The sequence below is a fragment of the Budorcas taxicolor genome, chromosome 6, assembly GCF_023091745.1.
Source record: "Budorcas taxicolor isolate Tak-1 chromosome 6, Takin1.1, whole genome shotgun sequence".
NCBI lineage: Eukaryota > Metazoa > Chordata > Mammalia > Artiodactyla > Bovidae > Budorcas > Budorcas taxicolor.
In genome coordinates this window covers 56,191,435-56,211,226 of record NC_068915.1, presented here as the reverse complement: position 1 = coordinate 56,211,226, position 19,792 = coordinate 56,191,435, and the positions used below count along the sequence as shown (strand labels likewise).

Below are 19,792 nucleotides of genomic sequence, written 5' to 3'. Positions count from 1 at the left end.
ATTTTTTAAATATAGCAATAGCCATTTAGAAGAGAATTATAATTATTAAAATGAACAAGTTAAACAATTGACAGTAAAATTGGTAAAATATATGATAAATCTAAGGAAATCTCCACAAATGTAGCATGTAAAATAATAAAAATATTTAAGATTAAGGTGGACATTCATATATATTATGTTTAACCTATTTATATTTACTTAATATAAATGATTATTTTATTTATATAATATTTTCTCTTTAATTTCACCATGCTCTGTTACCACTTTGCCATATGAATTTTTACTTTTCTTTTGCTTTTATATTATTTATCTTCAAATCTAAATTTTTGAAAATGAGTTAATGTCCTGTTCTTGATCTGTTAAATTTTATTTTATCCTCAACTCATTAATTTTATCTATTTATTTATTTTGCTAGAAACAAGTGAGTAGTACATTTTGTAAGCACTTGTATTTAAAAAAAAAAAAAAACTTGCTTGTTAGGTGAAAACCCTAATTCCACATCTTCCCTTCAAAACTCTGAAGGCTTTAGTCGGTTTATCCTTGATATTTCATGCTACACAGAATGAGCCTGGGGCTAGACTGATTTTATTCTTTCTTACTTGATCTATTTCTGCTGAATGAATGCTTATGGACTTACATTTTATTTTAAAATACATTTCAATTTTCTATGTTATGTCTAAAGTATAGGTTTATTTTTTTTCATAAATTTTGAAATCAACACTTTATAACTCAAGGTTTCAGAAAATTACATTTCTGTGCCTTTGATTATTACTTCTTTCGTGGTTGTTTTGGTCTTTTTCTCAATGGTACTTAAAATTCTTAAGTTATATCACTTTAGATGAGTCCTTATCATGCCTTGGTGACTTTTCATCTCAGTTGCTTATCTTTGTATCTCATCCTGTTGTTCTTTTTTCTTTTCTGCTCCATCCTGATGGTCATTTCTCTATTTTTTTTTCATTATTATGTTTGTTCTTCTTTGAAATCTTGGTGTTGATTGGTATCATTTTTTTCCCTTACAAAAATCATGGAGGAGTTGGGTATTTTCTTATCTTCGAGTGAACATCTGTTCACCCATTTTCAATTTGGTTGCCATTTGAATCTTTCATAGATCTAGAGGGCAAAATTTCTAAGCCAGTTTTCAGTGTCTAGTCATTTTTGCTGAGTATAATTTCTCTGGACAAAGGTGTAACTTCTCCTATCGGTATTGACTAGATTTCCAGTACTTTGAGTCAATGAAGTGTATGAAAATGTGCCATCCCCAGTATGTGTATCTTTTAGAGATCTTATTGCCTCTACTGTTATCCCTATATTTTGGCGATTTTATTTTTGACAGTGCAATACACTGCCTCCAATTTCTCTCCACATTCTGCCCTGTTGTTTCCGAGGGATGTAGAAATACAGCAAGGGAGAGGCAAAAGAAATATTGATCCAGTTACTTGCACAAATGATATTTGAGTATGACAGGGATACATTTTTATTCTCACTGGTGTATATAGACTATGAATAAGATCAACAATTGGGAACAGGAAATTGTTTTATTATTATCTTTCTGGCAAATGTAGCTACCCTGTTTTATTATATAAAGTACATGTCAACACAAATTTATTTTTTTTAATCCTTTGCAACCTACCCTAAAGACAACTGAAACACTTATTGCTGCTGCTGCTGCGTCGCTTCAGTCACGTCCGACCCAGTGCGACCCCACAGATGGCAGCCCACCAGGCTCCCCCGTCCCCGGGACTTTCCAGGCAAGAACACTGGAGTGGGTAGCCATTTCCTTCTCCAATGCGTGAAAGTGAGGTCGCTCAGTCATTCTGACTCTTAGCGACTCTATGGACTGCAGCCTACCAGGCTCCTCCATCTACGGGATGTTCCAGGCAAGAGTACTGGAATGGGTTTCCATTGCCTTTCCCAGAAACATTTACTAGATTTTAGCAATAGGTTATTAGTTAGAATCAAATTTTAGAGTTAAGCTCTCATCTTTAAATATATATATATATATATATATATATATATATATATATATACAGACATTTAAAATATATGTATATAAAATGTGAGGATATTTGAAAGAGAATGTCTTAATCTGTTAAGACTAATATGTTTAAATAGCAAGCTCCAGGATATTTCTGGTTTTAAATCTTACATTTCCTTGATATACAAGAACATGGATTAACTCAATGGCAGTTAGGATATAATGCATATAATTTTGTACAGCAAAAGCACATACAATTGAATCGTGTCTATATTTCTATATTCGCTCTCACATACCTAATACAAAAGTTTAACTTGGTCTCCTGGCCAATGTTCTACTATTGTCAGCTTCCTTAATTAGAAACACAGTGGTAAAGAGCAAATAATCTACCTCTCAATTTCTAATCTTAAAGCCTCAAAATAAATACATGGCAGATCCATGTGCTATATAGAGTCATGATTAGAGATAAAATATGTGAGTCCAAACCAAGCTCACACACTTCTTAGCCACAGTCCTCCCTCAGTATCTGGGTGCAAGAGACTGATTCCAGGACCCCCAGTTCAGTTCAGTCACTCAGTCGTGCCTGACACTTTGCGACCCCATGAATTGCAGCACACCAGGACTCGCTGTCCATCACCAACTCCCAGAGTTCACTCAAACTCATGTCCATTGAGTCAGTGATGCCATCCAGCCATCTCTTCCTCTGTCGCCCTCTTCTCCTCCTGCCCCCAGTCCCTCCCAGCATCAGAGTCTTTTCCAATGAGTCAACTCTTCGCGTGAGGTGGCCAAAGTATTGAAGTTTCAGCTTTAACATCATTCCTTTGAAATAATACCCAGGACTGATCTTTGAACAGTCTGGTTGAATCTCCTTGCAGTCCAAGGGACTCTCAAGAGTCTTCTCCAACACAACAGTTCAAAAGCATCAATTCTTCGGTGCTCAGCTTTCTTTACAGTCCAACTCTCATATCCATACATGACTACTGGAAAAACCATAGCCTTGACTAGACGGACATTTGTTGGAAAAGTCATGTCTCTGCTTTTGAATATACTATCTAGGTTGGTCATAACTTTCCTTCCGAGGAGTAAGCGTCTTTTAATTTCATGACTGCAATCACCATCTGCAGTGATTTTGGAGCCCCCCCAAATAAAGTCTGACACTGTTTCCACTGTTTCCCCATCTATTTTCCATGAAGTGATGGGACCAGATACCATGATCTTCGTTTTCTGAATGTTTCTCAACAGCTTTAGGCCAACTTTTTCACTCTCCTCTTGCACTTTCATCAAGAGGCTTTGATGTATGGAAAACTAATACAGTATTGTAAAGTAAAATAAAGAAAAAAAATTAGATTTAAAACTACTTAATGAAAGAGTGAGAGAGAAGGAGAGGGGAAAAGGCAGAAAGGAAGATAGAAAGGAAGAAAATCTATATAAAATGATTTAAATCTGTATGCAAGTCACGAAGCAACAGTTAGAACTAGACATGGAACAACAGACTGGTTCCCAATAGGAAAAGGAGTATGTCAAGGCTGCATATTGCAACCCTGCTTATTTAGCGTATATGCAGAGTACATCATGAGAAACTCTGGGCTAGAAGAAGCACAAGCTGGAATCAAGATTACCGGGAGAAATATCAGTAACCTCAGATATGCAAATGACACCACCCTTATGGCAGAAAGTGAAGAGGAACTAAAAAGCCTCTTGATGAAAGTGAAAGTGGAGAGTGAAAAAGTTGGCTTAAAGCTCAACATTCAGAAAACGAACATCATGGCATTTAGTCCCGTCACTTCATGGGAAATAGATGGGGAAACAGTGGAAACAGTGTCAGACTTATTTTTTTGGGCTCCCAAATCACTGCAGATGGTGACTGCAGCCATGAAATTAAAAGACGCTTACTCCTTGGAAGAAAAGTTATGATCAACCTAGATAGTATATTGAAAAGCAGAGACATTACTTTGCTGACTAAGGTCCATCTAGTCAAGGCTATGGTTTTTCCAGTGGTCATGTATGGATGTGAGAGTTGGACTGTGAAGAAGGCTGAGTGCCGAAGAATTGATGCTTTTGAACCGTGGTGTTGGAGAAGACTCTTGAGAGTCCCTTGAACTGCAAGGAGATCCAACCAGTCCATTCTAAAGGAGATCAGCCCTGGGATTTCTTTGGAAGGAATGATGCTAGAGCTGAAACTCCAGTACTTTGGCCACCCTATGCGAAGAGTTGACTCATTGGAAAAGACTCTGATGCTGGGAGGGATTGGGGGCAGGAAGAGAAGGGGACGACCGAGAATGAGATGTCTGGATGGCCTCACCGACTCGATGGACGTGAGTCTGAGTGAACTCCGGGAGTTGGTGATGGACAGGGAGGCCTGGCGTGCTGCGATTCATGGGGTCGCAAAGAGTCGGACAAGACTGAGTGACTGAACTGAACTGAACTGAAATGAAATAGTTAGGAAAATGTTTTAATAAAAATCTAGATATTCAACAGAGGAAAAAAGAAGGGCTTTTTAGTTCCTCTTCACTTTCTTCCATAAGGGTGGTGTCATCTGCATGTCTGAGGTTATTGATATTTCTCCCGGCAATCTTGATTCCAACTTGTGCTTCATCCAGCCCAGCATTTCTCATGATGTACTCTGCATATATGATAAATAAGCAGGGTTACAATATGCAGCCTTGACATACTCCTTTTCCTATTGGGAACCAGTCTGTTGTTCCATGTCCAGTTCTAACTGTTGCTTCCTGACCTGCATATAGGTTTCTCAAGAGGCAGGTCAGGTGATCTGGTATTCCCATCTCTTTCAGAATTTTCCAGTATTGTGATCCACACAAAGGCTTTGGCATAGTCAATAAAGCAGAAAGAGATGTTTTTCTGGAACTCTCTTGCTTTTTCCATGATCCAGTGGATGTTGGCAATTTGATCTCTGGTTCCTCTGCATTTTCTAAAACCAGCTTGAACATCAGGAAGTTCACGGTTCACGTATTGCTGAAGCCTGGCTTGGAGAATTTTGAGCATTACTTTACTAGTGTGTGAGATGAGTGCAACTGTGCAGTAGTTTGAGCATTCTTTGGCATTGCCTTTCTTCAGAATTGGAATGAAAACTGACCTTTTCCAGTCCTGTGGCCACTGCTGAGTTTTCCAAATTTGTTGGCATATTGAGTGCAGCACTTTCACAGCATCATCTTCCAGGATTTGAAATAGCTGAACTGGAATTCCATCACCTCCACTAGCTTTGTTCATAGTGATGCTTTCTAAGGCCCACTTGACTTCACATTCCAGGGTGTCTGGCTCTGGGTGAGTCATCACATCATCATGATTATCTGGGTCGTGAAGATCTTTTTTGCACAGTTCTTCAGTGTATTCTTGCACCTCTTCTTAATATCTTCTGCTTCTGTTAGGTTCATACCATTTCTGTCCTTTATTGAGCCCATCTTTGCATGAAATGTTCCCCTGGTAGCTCTAATTTTCCTGAAGAGATCTCTAGTCTTTCCCATTCTGTTATTTTCATCTATTTCTTTTTATTGATTGCTGAGGAAGGCTTTCTTATCTCTTCTTGCTATTCTTTGGAACTCTGCATTCAGATGCTTATATCTTTCCTTTTCTCCTTTGCTTTCTGCTTCTCTGCTTTTCACAGCTATTTGTAAGGCCTCCTCAGACAGCTATTTTGCTTTTTTGCATTTCTTTTCCATGGGGATGGTCTTGATCCCTGTCTCCTGTACAATGTCAGGAACCTCAGTCCATAGTTCATCAGGCACTCTATCAGATCGAATCCCTTAAATCTATTTCTTACTTCTACTGTATAATCATACAGTTTGGACCCCCAGAGGTACCAAACTCTATGGATATTCAAGTCCTTTTTGTAAATGGCATAGGTTTTCCACATAACCTAGACACACATCTTCTTTTTAGTCATCTCAAGACTAATTATAATACTTGATACAGTATAAATGGTATATAAATTATTGCCAGTACATGGCATATTCAAGTTTTGCCTGGGGGAACTTGCTAGAATTAAAAAAAATATTATCTATCTGCAATAGATTGATCCTCAGATGTACAACCTGCAGATATTTGTAATACAAGTTCTTAGTCTCATTGAGTTTCAGACTTCCAAGTGACAAAATGAAGGTGAGGTGGTGGGCAGATTGGATGAGATAATATACATAAGGAATCTGGTTTAAAAAATTAGCTTCTCAGTTAATAATTTTTATTATTTCTGTCTGAAGTTGTTTCTCCCTCTAATTTTTTTTCAAAAAAGATAAAGAAATTGCCTTCAGAATCAAAGAATGTAAAGGTTCCTGTTTACCTTTCTTATTAGGAAAAAAAAAAAAACTATTAAATGAAAGGACAGAAATAAAGATTATGGTTACTATTTGTGTGTGTGTGTGTGTGTGTGTGTGTGTGTGTGTTTAGTCACTAACTTGTGTCTGACTCTTTTGCGACCCCACAGACTCTAGCTCTTCAGTCTCCTCTGTCCATGGGTTTTACAGGCAAGAATACCAGAGTGGGTTGCCATATCCTTCTCCCGGGGATCTTCCTGACCCAGAGATCAAACCTGCATCTCCTACATTGGTAGGCGTTGGTAGGCGGATTCTCTCACCACTGAGTCACCAAGGAAACCCCAACTATTATTCAGTGCCCACTATTTATTGCTAAAATTTCATATCTGTTTTATTCTGGCTGGCAACTCATTATGTATATTAGTCTCATTTGTGGGGAATTTTTTTAATTATAAAAATTAGGACAGAAAGTAAACTGCCTATGTGGCAAATATAGACTCAAATTTATTTTTTTAAAGATCAGTTTATTTTTTTTCTATATTAATGGAACACTTAAATATAGAAATTAAAATCATCATATCACATCTTTGTAATTAACCATATCATAAATTTTTCGAAAGCAAGGATTAATTTTGCCTCTTTTGTGTCAGTCTTTTCTCATAGCATACTTTTGGACCCATGACAGCTAAAACTATTACCCTTCCAGATCCACATTTTATTTCTATATTAAAAATATTTCATCGTATTTCAATGCTGATACTTAACTATATCTGATTACACTTTTAATCATGTTTCTTTGTTTACCATCAAGTCAACTAGAGCCATTAGGGTCAAACTTACCTGTTGAAGTATAAAGGTATGATTCTGTTTGTTGTGGTACAAGCTGTTCTTTTATGATCTGTTTCAGACCGAAGATTTTTTTTGTCAGGGTGTGGAGAACAAGGTAGGAATACAGTGACTGGCTTCTGAAAAGGATGTGTTGATGGGTGCTGAATATGAATCACAGGGCTTGTGGATAGTACTGAGTAGGAAGTCTCTTGCTGAGTTTTTAAATATGCCACCAGAGATGGGTCAACTGGTTGAACCTAAACAAAGACAAATAAAGGATATACATTGCTATATCTTAATAGCAGAAGGTGCACAGTATCAGCACATGTCTAAGTCAATTTTCTAAAAATTTACTGGAACATAGTTTTATACATTTTTCTGTGCATTGTTGGCTAGAATCAGTACTATCTTATGAAAGATCATAGCAACTGGTCCTCTTTTTACAAAGCCTTTGTAAAATCTAGGTTTCTTGTTCTATGGTATAAATAACTGATATCACTCTTAATTGTAGGCAACAAAATGACCCAGAAAACAAAATAGACATTTTACATAATTTCTAATTAGAACTATTGTTAGATCAAGTGATCTTCAGAAACTAGACAAACAAGATTACATTTATTTGTTTCCTCTCACATAAGAACGGCTAATAAAAATAACTAGCATGATTTCAAAATTTCACAGTTTATAGAAAATATTCATGAATCAATTATGTATAATATGTTTTCTTCCTGACTTTTCTTCTCTTATCCATTACGGTAACAACTGGGAAAAATTAGGAGAGCATGAGGGAGGGTTAGGCTAGAAGGATAGGAAATACTGAGGAAATATGTTTTCTAAAATGTATATTGATACATAGTTGTACGTCTTGTAAATAATACTTGTATGAATTAAATTCTCATCCCCAAAGAACTGTTTTATAATTTAATATGACCAAATATTCATAATCATAAATGTTTTAATTGATTAGCTTCTTTTTTAAACATCCTCTGAGGTGGAATTCTTGAATTATATGAAAGCCCCAAAGTCCAACATTAATTCTATCATAGATATTCAACATTTTTTTGTCAACAAATATCATAAACAATACAACAAAACAACACAAAAAATAGCTAGAAAAGGCTTCAAAATAAGTCAGGGATTTCTTTGGGAAAGAGATTTAATATGCTCTAAATCATCACTTTTTCACTAATGGCACTATAAGTTAGGTGATTAAAAGTATGAAAATTCATTTATTGCTATATTAAATATTTGTATCTTCTTCCCTTTTAGGACAAAGTTTGATAACCCACCAAAAGCCTCACCAGTTTTTAATATTTACCTTTATTTGTACAAGCACTGATGAGTTGAAAACTCCTGGAGGGTAATTTAAGGATATTCGGAAATCCATGCTTGTCTTATGAGTAAGACCTTTCTTTGTTACTGTAAAAGACTCCTTCTTTAAACAAGATACAACAGAAAAGATCCCCAACTTGTAAACTTTCACTTCAGCACAGGTCCCCTGTATGGATTGAAGGATATTAAGACAATGACATGAAAACACATTAGTAGTGCATTGTTCTGGAAGTATATGCTGTACATATTCTACAGCTGTGGGGAAAAAAGAAAAAACAACAGCTATATACTGTTTCTGTCATTGAGAATTTCTTCATTAAGCCCAAATGGATGGTCCTTTCATAAGATAAACTAGAAGTAGTTACTAGGAGTTTCTCAAATTCAAACCACACAATAGAAAAAAAAGAGAAATAAATATATTTTAAAATTTAAATTATTTCTCTGAAAAGGTAAATGGATAATGGGCAACCACATTTAGTGTTTCCACAAATATTAATCATGTTTGGATTCCTATCCTCTTTTACCAGAATGGACTTTAAGCACTGGCCTCTATCCAGAAAGTTTAACAGTTTTAGAAATTCCGAGGGCTAAAATTTCATCATTTGGGTAGTTTACACAAATCCTACAGCGCTTGTACTGTCAGCAAATTCCTTCCTCTGACAATTCATAACCTCCTGATAAAGTCATTTTCTCTATTTCTCTCTTCCATGCAGGGGGAGCAGATGATTGCAAAGAGACACACTTGTGTTTCTTTTTTATATAGTGACATTTAAATTTGGAATGCATATATGCAAGGACATATTCAAGCTTTTTTTATCACACAGAAAGAAACTGTGTACATAAATGAAAACATAATTATCTACTCAATATAATAACCAGAGCTTAAAATGAAGAGGAGGACTTAGAAGTAATCTGGTCTATTCAATGCTTCCCCAAACACCAGCCGAGCTCCACCCAGGCATGAGAGGATAATCATCCAGACACACACACAAACATTTCAGGGACAATCACAATGGAAAATAATCTATCATTTGAAAACTGACTAAGGAAGAGGTTTCACAATATCTCTGCATGAATCTGTTGCTGGGAAAATTCACGGCATGATGAATGTTCTTAATTGGCCAGAGGGAAAATGGTGAGAGGTAAGAAAAAAGGTTTTCTCGGAACTCATGATGGTTGCCATGCAGTTAAAAAGTATATTTGGCAGATAGTGGGGAAACGGAAGGATTTTTACGCAGGGGAGTGTCATAAGCAGAGTTCTGACGATGGTTTATCTGACTCCAGAATTAGATTTCTTAAATGTCGTATGAACCACATAAAAATTTGGAAGGAATCCAGAGTTTAAATTTTCTTAAGCTAAATATAGGGATAACTACCATTAGAAAACTATTAAAAGAAAAGTGTATGCTTTTATTTTTCTCAGTAGAAATGTCCTCCCTTTTTTTTCTTTTGCACTATTTATTAACCATCTTCATATCTATTTGGTGAAAAGCATATGTGCTATGAACAGTTTTTGTTATTATTATAATAGTCACATGGATAGGTCAAAGGTAAAAGGCCACAAGCTACTTACAGACTTCTTAGACTGAATAGAAAATGTCCTAGTTGCATGAATTGAAGTAAATAATTAGAACAGGCACAGCTTTCATATTCAACTGTATAATCTCGTTTATAACTCAGAAAAGACCCAAATTGGAAGAGGAAGAGATGAGTCAAGAATTCTTTGTATGTATGGCATTTTTTTTACATTTATTCCCTACCCCCATCTACAAATAATGACAACTTATATAAAGCTGAAAAGTAAATAATTTTAATTATTGAAAAATAAGTTCCAGTAGTCCAGAGAAGAACTTCAAATTTTAGTTCCCATTGACTCTATGCTCAGTTTAATAATTGTGCATGTATTCTTTCTTCAAAGCATATGATTTTGTCACCACAGATGGCCTGCCGTTCAGTTCAGTTCAGTTGCTCAGTCGTGTCGGACTCTTTGCGACCCCATGAACTGCAGCGTGCCAGGCTTCCCCGTCCATCACCAACTCCTGGAGCTTGCTCAAACTCATATTCATCATGTCGGTGATGCCATCAAATCACCAAATCCTCTGTCATCCCCTTCTCCTCCTGCCTTCAATCTTGCCCAGCATCAGGGTCATTTCCAGTGAGTCAGTTCTTCACATCAGGTAGCTAAAGTATTGGAGCTTCATCTTCAGCATCAGTCCTTCCAATGAATATTCAGGACTGATTTCCTTTAGGATTGACTGGTTTGATATCCTTTCAGTCCAAGAGACTCTCAAGAGTCTTCTCCAACACCACAGTTCAAAAGCATCAAATTTTTGGCGCTCAGTTTTCTTTATGGTCCAACTCTCACATCCATACATGACTACTGAAAAAAAACATAACTTTGACTAACTGTCCTTTGTTGCCAAAGTAATGTCTCTGCTTTTTAATATGCTGTATAGGTTGGTCATAGCTTTCCTTCCAAGGAGCAAATATCTTTTAATTTCATAGCTACAGTGATTTTGGAGCCCAAGAAAATAAAGTCTCTCACTGTTTCTATTGTTTCCCATCTATTTGCCATGAAATGATGGGACCGGATGCCATTTCCTAGTTTTTTGAAAGTTGAGTTTTAAGCCAGCTTTTTCGCTCTCCTCTTTCACTTTCATCAAGAGGCTGTTTAGTTCCCCTTTGCTTTCTACCATAAGGGTGGTGTCATCTGTATATTTGAGGTTATTGCTATTTCTCCTGTCAATCTTGATTCCAGCTAGTGCTTCATCCAGCCTGGCATTTTGCGTGATGTACTCTGCATACAAGTTAAATAAGCAGGGTGACAATATATAGCCTTGACGTACTCCTTTCCCAGTTTGGAACCAGTCCATTTTTCCATGTCCAGTTCTAACTGTTGCTACCTGACCTGCATACAGATTTCTCAGAAGGCATGTAAGGTGGTCTCATATTCCCATTTCTTGAAGAATTTTCCATGGTTTGTTGTGTTCCACAGTCAAAGGCTTTAGCATAGTCAATGAAGCAGAACTAGATGTTTTTCTGGAATTCTCTTGTTTTTTCAATGATCCAGCATATGTTGGCAATTTAATCTCTGGTTCATCTGCCTTTTCTAAATCCAACTTGAACATCTGGAAGTTCTTGGTTCATGTCCTGTTGAAGCCTGACTTGGAGAATTTTTAGCATTACTTTGCTAGCATGTGAGATGAGTGCAACTGTGCAGTAGTTTGAACATTCTTTGGTATTGCCTTTCTTTGGGATTGGAATGGAATAGATGGCTTTAGAGTTATTATAATAAAGTCTACCATATTTGTGATAGTTTATTAACTACTATCATGTGTTTATAGGCTTCCTTCTATCATCTTGAGGGTATTTTCTCATTTAATCCTTATTACCCTACCTGGTAGACACTATTATTGTGTTCACTTTTTAGATGAAAAATTGGGTCATAGCAAGGTTACATAATTTACTCAAGTTGACATTGCAAGCAACCAAAGTCTGATGTAGGAACTAAACTTCACACCCAAGCCAGTCTTCCTCCACAATCCATATCCTAACTACCACATTTACTGTTTTCCATATATATACTAAACATGATTTATATTAAACATGATTTATCTCAGTGCATACACACATACAAGAACACAAAGACACTCAAATATTTTCTCAACCCATGAATGATAAAAATAAAGCTACTGTCATCTAGAGATTCTAAACAGAAGCTCATCCCATTAAAAATGTTAGTCTAAACTAGTCTGAGATATGAAGCTAATTAAACAATGACATTGGTTTTGCTTTCCAGGCAAAAATATAACACTTGCTCGTTCCTAGAATCAAGTTTTTCACTCCCAAATTTGACCAAAAAGCTCTGCTGTTTGATCTTTATGCATAGAAAAATGAAACAAACAAACAAAAATAACACTTGAATTGACCAGCATAAATCTCATCAATCCTTCCATTCTTACCAATGAAGCAGTTGTATCTATACAATGATCTGGTAGTCTGAGTAATTAGTTAGAAGAGTCAAAGAGCAGATATAGGTGTAATCAAGGATTGACCAACCTTGTAATTTCCTCTCTTTCCTTCCAGTGAATTTGGAGTTAGATAACTTGATTGAAGGTTTATGTCAGACACTTTCACCATGATATCTCTGTAATTTCCCCTGTAACGTGCAGTAAATGGAATCGCAATGCATATTGGAAATGGAATTCTCTTTTCCATATCTGAGCACTCCACAGTGATGACATTGCTGACCAGCTCTTCATTCTCACTCACTGTTAAAGAACTCATGCTATTAATTATCCTGCATTGTAAATGTTGTAGAACATAGGCTGGTGCTGTAATATAACAAGACACTTGGGGGACAGTGTCATCACTCAGCACATCAAGATACCTGCAGGGGGAAAGGGGACATCATTGTTTTTCAGTTAGTTGATTTATGGACTATATAGTGAAATGCCTAAGAGTACCAGTTCTAGAGTCACACTGTTGTTGTGTGAATCCCAGCTCTCCCATTTCTGACACTGTGACCTTGGGCAAGATACACAACTTCTCTGTGCCTCAATTTCCTCAACTGTAAAATAGTGAAAAATAATACCAGTCTCATATGAAGGATGTGAGAATTAAATGAACAATTATACAGTAAAGTCATTTAAAAGCTATGCCTGGCACATAGTAAGTACCATGTAAGTTATCCATTATTATTGTTGTTATTACAGTTATTATTTAGGTGGTCAGTTCATCTCTCAGTTTTGCTCACTTCAAATATAAATCTGAAGATTGCTGAAGCTTCTTGATAAATCAAAAACTAAACCTGGATAGTTTTCTAAATTTTGAGGAAAGGAAATGTATATATATATATATAGTCCTGGAATTGTCTAAATGTCATAAATCAAGTGATGATACTTATTACATTTTTAAGAAAAATTGAGAAAGTATAAAAGTACTGTAAATGTACGTTTAATCGAGGTGAATAGAAACAGAATATTCACAGTCCTCAAAGAATCAATCCAAAAGCTTATTTTCACATTTGGTTTTACTCTTACTTTCTGTACCATCAGCTTTGCCAAACATTTTAGAATCTTATAGATTTGAATTCAAAGTTGATATTAGTTACTTACTAACTGTTTGATCTTTAACATCAATAATAATTATTAAAATAGCTATCAATAATATTTTAGCTCTTTCTGTGATCAGGTTTTGTGCTATACATTATTTCATTTAAATTCCCATGCTATGGGGTCAGGCATATCCTACTGTCATTACCATTTTATAAATAAAGAAACTGAGATTTAGAAATTTTAACTTTCTGAAAATTACACAGATAGTAAGTTGTAGAGTCAATAAATGAATCCATCTATCTTTAACACAAAAGCTCAAACTGTCTATTATATCAGACTTCCTCAAATCATTCTAAAACACTGGTTTCATTATCCATTATAAATGGAAACAAATATCAAATACACAATAGTGTGAAGATTGAATGAGATTAAATGTTTCAACTTCTTATAATAGTGAATTAACATAAAATGAGTTTTCAATAAACATTAAATCTCTACATTATAGCTACCAGCTTGCACTTCTTCTCTCCTTGCTATTTCTTGTTTCCTACCAGTGACATGACTGAAACACAAATAGTGTCAAACAGAAACAAGAGAATCTTTAAAAAATATTTTCTAAAAAAGAAAAGGATCTTCATGAAATACAGTGTAAATATCCAGTTCTAATATAATCAGGTTTTAACTATTTTCAATTAATAAATTTAACTTTAAAGTGCCCTGTAACACAGAAATCTAAAAAATATGTTGAAATAGAAGAGAGGGTTATTTATTTATATTTACAATTCTGAACCCATACAGTTAGAAGGAATAGAAAATTATGCAAGTCATTGGTCTGTTTGAGTATTCTCTGATCATGATGATAATGGTACTTCAGAAAATTAGATACATTGTTTAATGGAAGGTGCAATGATTCTGCCTTGTATCACTTCAAAACTGACTCTCTTCTCTGCCCTGGAAGCCCAACTCAATACACTCTCCTTCCAAAAGACTGACAAACAAAGTAGAGCGAGGAGACCTGTTAATGCTTCCATTTCCCCTAGATCTAATCAAGCAGATCTACTCCAGCCACCAAAATAATCATATTGGCTTATTCCAGTGTTGTTTCGCTTTGAGTCTGTATACACTAGGACAACTACCCTGAAAGAGATAGACTTTAAAAAAAATATTCTCCGGGGGGAATCACGACAGATTCCGAACTAGGTTTTGTTTATGACGCTCATCTTTCTGGAGGCACCATGGCTTCCTAGCCTGAGGAGCTTCAGTGAGTAGTCATCTTAAGAAACATGCAAGCCAAGCGAAATTGGTTACATTACCACAGAGAGGAAATCACCAACAAAGAACACCTAAAGGAGGTGTTAGAGGGAGTGGTTCAGCAGTGACTCATTGGTTGATGCATTGAGTCATTTCTGAATGTGAGGATACAAAGTGTTAATGTTTTTCTCAAGTGAAATGGGAACCACATATTGACTGCTTTTAACAGTTGTTTTTCAGAAGCGTAAGTCTTTCAAACCTGGGGGGGTCTTTCATGCCTTGAATATGCTCCTGTGACATCTATGAAATTGACTAGATTTTCAGACATGTAGGGAACCTCAGAGCTCAACCCTTTCCTTTTATAGATGAGATAACTAAGTCAAAGTGAGCAAAGTGACTTGCCTGAGACCATAGACTCGTTTGTGGTGGTGTCCTGGAAATGGTATTGTGTGTTTGAAAGAGCACAGATGGGATAAGTGATGTTTGATGGTGTGTGTGTGGTGGAGAAAGTGAGGGTTGCTGGTGGTGAAATAAATCAACATAGAGATGTTTAGCTGAGAGTGAAGGTCAGCCAAGCAACAAGGTACTCGACCTTTTAGATGATTTTCTCCTTTGATCTTATCAAATAATCCCAGGAAGTATATATAATTTCTACAAATAAGAAAATGGGTCTAAGAAATGAAACAAGTTGCTCAGGGTCACAGAACTAGTATGGAATAAAACAAGAGATAAATTTATGTCTATCTGTCTTCTAAACCAATGATATTTTTATTCCCCATTGTCTTCTAAGAGTCTTATTTTTACTGGGAAAATATAGCTTGTGAATATTTTATTTTATTTAGAGAAATATGGATTATTATTACCTTGTATAGGGGTGATGACTCATAAAATAGACCAGTCAATTTCAACATATTTTTTTTTAAGTCTGGCTAGAGCCAGATTGTGGTCTAGAGCCAGCTCTAGACCATCTCCAAGGATACAAAGTAGTTGTGAAAATATATATTCAATTTTAAGACTCTCCTGCAGCTTATGCATGAGCCCTCCCAGAGTTCTACAGACACAGGTTACAGATACACAATGATTTATATTAATACATAAAATAAATGTGAGAATTTGAAAATATACATAAAATAAATCAGAGGCTAGGAAATTCTCTTCTAATATTTGAACTCTGCAGTCTCCTAGTTGTTTTTTCCTCACGATAATCTAAAGAGTACTGATTTAGGAAACTGTCCGTGTTCAGGACAATTGTTCATTTTAACCACTTTCTTAAACAGTCAATTCCTTCTTCCATTAAAGAAGTATTTTTTTTTTTCTGGAAGCTGTAAGAAACTAACAGTACTAGTAATACCAGCCTTATAAATTTTTATGGGAGTCATTTAAACAGTTATTGATTGCTAATATCTTTTGGAGATATGAAATGTAGATATAAAAATTTATTTGTACTTAAATTGTTTTATATACAAGTAGAAACACGTATAAGTAGGCGTACACAAGCACCTCTTACATTGTATTTACTTACTCCTTTTCCATTATGTTATTCTTTTGCTTTAGACTCTCTGAGTCACTGGGAAGACTATTCACACATTTATTGGAGCTATCACATGTTATTGAGGATGTGGTAATCTCTTCTCTTTGGCTTTCTGAGATCTCTTGAATTTCTCTTTCTGTTGTCTGGATTATGTCATGCAACTCTTCCCTGTTGCCATTTATGCTCTCAATAGTCATGTGTTCTATTTGTTTATCATCTTTATTTTCTGCATTATCTGGGAACATTTTGTTCCGTGACTCTTCTTGCCCTGTTACATCTCCATTCAATGATGTATTGTTTTCTTTTTCCACTAATTCTGAACTCCTATGTATTTTATTTTTTTTCAACTGGACCTGGTTTGTGTAATGACTTTCCTCTCCATTTGTGGGAGAAACAGTAGCTGTTTCTATGACATTTTGTTCCCCTCTTGCAGCAATGTCTGTTGCTTTGATATCTTGAATGGCGGACTTTGTCTGCAGTGGAGTGCATTCATCATGCATGCCGCATAAATTACACATCTCCTTTTCTTCTTTCTTTAGAAATGTAGCAGTGCTCCCCAAATATTCATTTATTTTCATGAGGCAGTCTATGAACGTAATGGTTTCTATACACACAATACACACAGAGACACATAAAAAGAATAAATACAAAACTAAACCACATTATGTTTCTCTACTGACATGTAATAAAGTATGGAGAAATTATCCTAGAAATCTGTAAAGACCCTTGTGTGTGTAAGACCCTTGCTAGGCTTTAAAGCCTGTATCCCTCTTAAAGAAGTCATTTGTTCAACTGTAATTTTTTTAACACATCTAGAAATTGGGGACAAATTGTCTTTTTAACATAAGAGCAGAGAGTAAATCCAATTCCTCTTGCTTGTGAAAATTCTTTGAATATTTGAAGGTATCATGACCCCCTCCCCCATAACATGCTGTCCTATTGAAGTCAACATCTCCCTCCATTCATTCATTCCTCATTTGGTATGATTTTGGGAAAATTATTTTTCTTCTTTGAATGTACTATATAGTTTATGATCTATCTGTCATGATTTGCCTGAAGTTTAGTGGAACGCTTCAAATAGACTTGGTTAGCAGGCGTGCCATATCTACATTATTTCTGCTGATGCAGATGCTATATTTTGTTGAGTACTTTGTTTGCTATTATGATTTAATTAGGTTCACACTGTTCGTCCTGCTGGGCTTGTGATCACTGACAATTTTCAAATAAGGCTTTCAAAGAATAGCTCTAATGACACCAATTCTCTTTGGAACATGGCTACTCAAAAACTAATAAACCAAGTCAAACCTCTTTGCTCTGATGTAAACCCTCACTGTGATCTGATCTGACATAGTCTCTCACTCCGTCCCTATTTCTTATTATTTTCCTATTTATTCATTCCTCCTCTCCTCACAGCTGGGGTCACCTGATGGCTTCTTATAGGCTTAGCAACTCTCCGATCTTTATAATTCAACTCGGAACTCAGGAATATGTAATTTAAGGTGCCATATAGCTCAGTGTTTTCAAAGTCATCACTAAATTATCTTCAGCTAGTCTAACCTTATCACGGGGCTCTAGTTCTGACTTTTTTTTTTTTTTTGTCTTGTATCTGAGAACCAGTCTTTATTTTGAACTCCTCTTCTAGGAGCTGACCTTATCATTCTCCATGAATGATCATGTCTTCATATGTTGCCTAGAATCACATTCACTTCTTTCTAGAGATTCAACTCTTGTCTCTGAATTCCACCTGAGGGTCTCTGGGTCATGCTGCTTTTGGACAGATTTCCCTCAATGTCCATTATCTGCTCTCTAGACTGAATTTTTAACATTATCTTCCCTGGGTTCCCAACTGATGAGACCTGCCCACTTGCCTTGACACCATGTTATTTAGAGTTGGGTTTCATGATGCCCATCTACTTATCTAGAGCAACTGTTGTCTGAGATAATAGGCATTGGGTACCACATTTTTCCTGCCATGCTGTACTTAGCATCCATAACTGGGCTTATTCCCAAGAAACTGAACCCCTCTTTATGTGTGTCTTGGTGGTGTAATTTCATATTCCATCCCACCCTGGACTTCCCAATATTTTTGCTATTAGCAAGTTCAAGTTCAAATAAGTCTAAAAATAGAATATCATATTTCAATATGGAAAAACTGATCAACCTTCCTCAAACTAAAACTATATTTTCCTACTTCTAAGTGTTGGATCCTGCTGATAACACCTCTGCCTGGAATGTTCTTTCAAGGTGCCCAAGTTCTGGCTGCATAAACCCAATCCATTCCTTCACTCTCAGGTTAGATGCTGCATTTGTCTTAGCAAAATTCTCCACCTGAAAAAATGTAATCTCACCTGTTTCTGAAGACTGTTTAGGCACTTCATTTGTATGTCTGTAATGGGATTGTTCTCAATGTCCCTTGTGTTACTGTGCAGTTGTGTTACTTCCCACATCAAATCGTTCATCCCTTATGGACTGAGACCTTAACCTAGCCTCTGTGTGTTCATTAGCCCTCTCAGAGTGGCTAATAAATACTTTTTAGAGAAAGAATAAATAAATACTTGCCTTGTCTCCAGGTACAATGATTCTCTTTGTCAAGCAGTGCGTACAGCTGCTGGCAGGTGGAGCGCAGAGTCCCTGCAGTGTGCTCCAAGAGTTGGTGAAGGGCCCCACTGAGCTCCTGACCCAGAAAGACCACTGTAGCGATCCAAGTGGCCCCACCAGCTCCTTCACAGTGGTCTTCACCCAGAAGCACCTGCGTTAGCATCAGATTTTGTCTCCAAATCTGCTTCAATATATGGCCTAGTTTACCTGAGCCCATGTCTTCTGCATCCATCTTACGCTCCAAGAGTGGAATGTTTCCTGACAGCAAAGCCTAAAGGTTTAGCAAATTTAATCTTGGCTATGGATTTTTTTTTTTTCTTCTAAAATCTAGGAGATAATCCAAGTCAGCTCGCCAAGCACTTTCCTGATACATAATAGTTTATTCAGCTTCTGTTGACCAGTGAAAAGTTACTAGGTGACCAAAGGAGGGGCATTCCAACACCCTGGAGGCCGTTGTGTACAGAATGGCAAACCACGGGGACAGAGTTAGCTCACACAGTCTCACTTGCCATGTAAGTTTTACAGTTTTTATATACCATGGAAGCTCCATGTATTTTTCACGTTTTAAGGCAACAAAATGTGGATTCTGTGGTAGGATGAAAAGTCTATTAATCAAAGGTAAACTAAGTTAACAACATTGCTAATAATTCTATGTGATACTCTAAAATACTTATGCATGAGCTAATATGTTGTCTGAATTGCTTCAAAATAATCTGAGATCGTGGCAGTGGTGTATAGATGAAATAAAATTAGCTATAGGTTAATAATTGTTAAAGCTGGATATAGTTCCATGTGGGAGTCCTTATGATTATCTCTAGTTAGCATATATTTATAATATTTTTACCATAAAGAATTAAAAAAAAATATTCCTCTGCTGGAACAGAGTCTATTACCACTGGGTAGGATATTAGTTTAATTAGTGCCTTCTTCTATGGCACGTCTGCAGCGAGAT

At 36.2% G+C, this 19,792-nt stretch overlaps 1 protein-coding gene across 1 annotated transcript in view; it reads right to left on the bottom strand.

The window, feature by feature from the left end:
- The window catches only part of DTHD1 (death domain containing 1), a 93,634-nt gene extending 74,562 nt beyond the window's left edge, over positions 1 to 19,072 (bottom strand). The window contains exons 1-5 of the mRNA XM_052642264.1: positions 18,802 to 19,072; positions 16,234 to 16,846; positions 12,463 to 12,793; positions 8,390 to 8,569; positions 7,084 to 7,328 (exon numbers count right to left, since the gene is read on the bottom strand). Coding sequence (XP_052498224.1) covers positions 7,084 to 7,328; positions 8,390 to 8,569; positions 12,463 to 12,793; positions 16,234 to 16,846; positions 18,802 to 19,072 — 1,640 coding nt within the window. The remainder of the gene's footprint in view (positions 1 to 7,083; positions 7,329 to 8,389; positions 8,570 to 12,462; positions 12,794 to 16,233; positions 16,847 to 18,801) is intronic.
- Between the last annotated feature and the right edge of the window lie 720 nt (positions 19,073 to 19,792).